The sequence below is a fragment of the Apteryx rowi genome, unplaced genomic scaffold (genome assembly GCF_003343035.1).
Source record: "Apteryx rowi isolate R43461 unplaced genomic scaffold, aptRow1 scaffold_77, whole genome shotgun sequence".
Lineage (NCBI taxonomy): Eukaryota > Metazoa > Chordata > Aves > Apterygiformes > Apterygidae > Apteryx > Apteryx rowi.
The window spans coordinates 1401981-1407119 of record NW_020451060.1 but is presented as its reverse complement, the minus strand read 5'-3'; the positions used below and the strand labels follow the sequence as shown (position 1 = coordinate 1407119).

At 36.5% G+C, this 5139-nt stretch overlaps 1 protein-coding gene across 1 annotated transcript in view; it reads right to left on the bottom strand.

The window, feature by feature from the left end:
- DAPK1 (death associated protein kinase 1) overlaps positions 1-5139 on the bottom strand; it is a 96981-nt gene that overhangs the window by 90524 nt on the left and 1318 nt on the right. The window contains exon 2 of the mRNA XM_026088454.1: positions 4909-5028. Within this exon, the coding sequence (XP_025944239.1) occupies positions 4909-5028 (120 nt within the window). The remainder of the gene's footprint in view (positions 1-4908; positions 5029-5139) is intronic.

The following is a 5139-nucleotide window of genomic DNA, read 5'->3' as shown; positions in this document are numbered from 1 at the left end:
AAAAAAGAAAAAAGAAAAAAGAAAAAAGAAAAAAGAAAAAAGAAAAAAGAAAAAAGAAAAAAAGAAAAAAAGAAAAAAAGAAAGAAAAAAAGTCTTCCGCCTGCATCCCTGCTTCTTACTACAGAAATCAGTTTTCACACTCTCCGGAAACATTTTCTCTTCTAACTGAACACTCAAAGGTAAAAGAGTGTTTTTCAGATTGTAAATACACATCCTCATGTTTGCATAACTGCCTGTTCTCTCTTATCAGCACCTTTAGCATGTTATCCTATGCATTTTTCTCTCACAACTGATGAAGCGATTAGATACCTCAGATAACAGTGAAAAGCAGTACGCTAACCCTGCTAACTTCTCTGCTTCATGAACTATCAAGCAAATATAGACTGATGTCCAAAACTGCTGAGATCCATCATCATTCTGCATGTTGAACAAGTTGCAAGTGTTACTCTAGTGAGACCCACAGGTTCAAATGAACTTGAAGTTTAAAAATCATTAGGTACCTTTTTCTATTTTTCGAATCAATAGCAATCTACTATTAATCGTAGCTATTTTAATATACAGTATTGTTCTATTTCTCCATTCATTCTCCACATTATACTTCTCACTATACTTAAAAAAAACGCATTTGTGTGCAAGCAAAAGAAAATTTTATCAGCTGATCGATTTCCTAATAGATACTTTCTAGGTATCTGCCACTTTTACTTTTATTCCTGTCACCTTTCAAAAACATTTGATCTGATGACCAAATTCTACGCACATGCAGACGTTTCATCTCATTCAGAAGCACACCACTCAAAACCGACATTTTAATATTAAAGTCCTCCACTTGGAATTTTTTAAAAAATTGTGCGTATATACATACATATCTTATCACAGTGCAATGCAAATACCATTCTTCAATCTATCTGAAAACAGTATTTTAACAACCTGCAGTTCTTTTAGGAAGCAGTTTAAAAAGAAGGTTTTTTTTAAAAAAGTGAAGAAGCGCAGAGGTGTTTATAAGACCATGAATTAAATCACAAAACTGTATTAATTCATATAATAATACACAAGGTGTCTCCAGTGTAGCTTTGTTTCAGTGACATTCCCTGTAATTAAGCAAGCAGTGGAACATTTGCTACTGTGCTCTAACTTCTAGAGAAGACCAAACTCAGTTAAAAACAAAAAAACAAACAAAAAACCCCCCAAAGCCAGGAACAACAACAAAACAAAAAAACTCCAGCACTTTGATTAGTTAATCTGGTTTCACAGTGTTTACCTGCATGCTCACCATGGTGAGGTTTTGAATACCGATGAACTTTAATTCCTGTCTTTTGGGTGAGCTGAAGTAAAGGCACTGGAACAGGGTATTTGAAATGCACGATCACACAGCCTGCAAATGCAGGCAGAATTAAAATGAACAAAATAGCTTTAGCAAATTTGTTGCATGATAATCTCTACCCTAGCAGGAACTAAATCTCTATCAGCCCTTGAAATTTCATGGTTAGATGATTGCTTACCACATCTGCAGGAGATATGAACAATGCAGTAATATGTATCACTTTAGTAAGATGAAAAAAAATGTATATAATGCAGCATACACAATGATTAAAAGCAGAATCTTCATCTATGTTCTTTACTAAACACACCATTTGATCCACAAGTCTCATGAGACTGTTTTGGTACACAAGCTTAAGACAACCAAAAACATAAGCCAACTTTAACAGACACAAAGGTGTCAGAACAAATTACATATAGACAAGACAATTAAGGGTGATCCTGTAAGTACTCACAATTCCAAGTTCCTTTATTATTTTTTCTATGGACAAATCAAAACAAAACAAAGAACAGACTAAAACTCAAACATATTGGTAAAAAAAATGAAGAATACTCTTCTTCAAAGGCACTGTGAACTGCCATAAAACTAAGAAGTGTATTTTTTTAGTCTGGTCATATCACTGTCCTTCTACTCGTTTCAAACAACTCTGGATTTTATGCAAGCTATATTTAAACCTCCTATGTTAGTTTCAATACAAAATTTCATTTACACAATTCATTTGATCTTTGAGTGACCTTTGCTAGAATAGCAAAGCGACTTTTTGGTTACTGTCAGAAGGATCATAAGATAATAAAGATAACTAAATATTTTACAAGCGAAAATAAGAAGGTTAAAAGTTCAAAATATTTGCATCTTTACTGAATTGCTCAAAAGGCAAGGAGTCCTGGAAACTGTAGGATCCATTTATGCAAACATCCCTCAACCAATGAAAACTTATCTGTTCATTTATTCACCTTGATTGCCACATGACTGCTGCTGAATAAGAGGCAATAAAGGAATTTTTCCCTAAAAAGGGGGAAAAAAATAGGTTGAATTAGCAAAATTGAACCTTTCATCACTGCTTAGCCCAAACAGTAAAATCATGATTCAGGTTCCCAAACAATCACAAGAAATTTTAAAGTCAAAAGCGTTTTTAGTATTCATTTGCTTCCTGAGTTTTAAGCCTCAGGGCTGACATTTGCAACTACATTTATATGCAAACAAAAAGGTGAGAAACCTAAGGGAAAGGGGAGAGAGAAAGAATGGAAAGAGGTAAGATTTACAAAAGAGAATTTCAACCAACTCTAGAAATTTACATTTAAAAAGAAGCTGAAAATACCACTAAACCAAACCACACAACAACCTTCCTGAGATTTACCTGCTCTTATTTTTATGGCAACACTTATCAACAGAAAACCTTGGGCTTCTCAAAGTGATGCTGAAGTGAAAGCTCTGGCCCTTTTAAATAAGCACATTAGTTTTTAAAACAAAAGCCCTGTCAAACATTTGACAGTGTCTTGTCATTTTTTTTAAATTTATTTAACAAAAGTAGATGATGTGCTTAGTTTTGTTTATTTTTAAAGGAAAAACAAAAATTGAGCTTAACTAATTCTTGTAAATTCTTAAAACATCATGGGTCCAGACAGAATGCCAAGCATATATAGCATTATCATAAATAAAAATAACTTCAATACTGTAATTCTTTGTTTGTAGTTGATCATATTAACATACCAAATTTTTATCAAATTCCATTATCTATTATTCAGTCAATTTGAAAAACTCCATTTGATTTTTTACTAGATAACATTATTCAGTTTTTGCACCTCTCTATACGTTAAAAATGAAACTCTTGGTCATCATTGTTTTGTTCCGGAGATAGCATGCAATTTCCAAAGCCTGTTTGTTTGGAAAAATCCCCACATTTTTAAATATTTCCTACGTAATTAGACTTAGGGCAATTATTCCACTTAATAAACATGCATGGAGGAGCAAACATTCTGTTGACAATTTTTCTTTTAAATAAATACAAGAGCATTTGCATAAACCTTAACACTTTCTTAACAAGCAGACAGACATTGTTTTCTCCTTGAAAAACCTTGAGAAACCAAACAAGTTAAAAAAAATAAAGACACAGATCCAAAAATAATCTATAAAATAAATCATGTATCAGTATCCATTACACAGACGTAGTTTCATTTTTATCAGTCCCGAAATTTAAAGCTGAATTCCAAAACATTCAACATGTTCTTGTCAAAAATCACAGGGACCAAATCAAACAATTTCATGTATCCAAACAAAATATTTAGACCAAACAACCTTAACTTATGGGCCAACATGACAACATATCTTTCTAACAAGCTATCTGAGAAGTTAATATGAATACTCTATCCAACATAGCCCACTATTCTATATGTATGAAGAGACCTACCCAGAACGCTTCATAAAAAATAAAATTACACACCCTTCACATACCTGTACAGGTAAGGCAACAAGCTTTTAAGCTATACAAATGTGATGAAGTTTATTTTAAAGATAGCCCCATGAACTTCCTGTTGAAGTRTTGTTTTTTTTTTTTAAGTAAGTCTTTTTCTGAGTTCTGTCTACGCCAGTATCATTTGCAGCGTCTACTAGTATTGGATCCTACCCTGGAAGGGTATACAAAAATAGACATGGGATCATCTGCTTCACGTAGACTGCTCTGTAGTAATTAAACACTGACTGTAAGCTTGGAAGTCACTGACATGAACATTAAAAAAGTTTCTGCTATACTGATGTACTAAAATGCCACCGTACTTAAGAAAAAAAAAGGGGGGGGAGGRATGTTAAAGAGAACCCTCACAAAACACACTTAAATCAATGATAAATTAACAATCTTATAATCCACAGACACTGCCAAAAAGAAGATATGAGTAAGAGTTTGAGCTTTCTACCACAAATGCTGTGGCAGGAGATGATTACACAGCATTCAGTAAACAAGGTTCAAGCTGACGGTGCTTTCTCTGCAGCACTCTGCTATAAATCTCTTGATCTGACTTTCAGTTTGAACAGTGATGCCTAAGAGTGATCTTCATTACATTGGCATTAATAAAAAACAATTACATGGTTTCTCTCACTTCTCTCATGATGTTATCGAAGCAAAAGTGACACGCAACACATACAGAGTCTTTCGTTGCGACAGCCTAAAAACACAGTGAAAATATCCTTGATATAAATTCACTACATTAAGTTACTCACTTGACTAGCAACAGGAAGCATTACAATTCTTTAAAACTGTATCTAACATCTGAAGGGACCATGTACACATGCACAAGCTGTATTATAGCCACATGCACCTCAAGTTAAAAGGTGTTAATTAAGAACCGCCAAACTCCGAAATCCTACTAGCTTGATCTTAAAAAGCAACATGCGGTAGCTTAAAATCGAAGTCCTTTCTCTGCCTTCCAGCACGCAGTGTTATCTTGAAAGGCAAAGGCGCAGCGCGATGATTTAAGGCAAACAGGAACCCGGGCCGTACTCGGTGCATAATCCCAGGCCACCCGGTCTCGTTTCGGCGACAGTCACCACTCCCAAGCGCAGGGCGCTGGGGGTACCAGCCCAACGCCGCCGCCTACCTGCCGAGCTCGTCCCCCGTCTCGTAGTAGTCCTCCAGGTTCTCCTGCCTGAACACGGTCATGGTCGCCGCCGCCGCCGCCTCTCCTCCGCCGCCGGCTTCAGCCCCTGCTCGGCGCCCTCATCACCGCCTCCCCGGAGCCGCCGGGGCCGCCCCGCGCGCGGCAGCGCGGCCTGCGGAGAGCGCCGCGGTGAACGCCCGCGCGCCAACGGCCAACCGTCAACGGCCAACG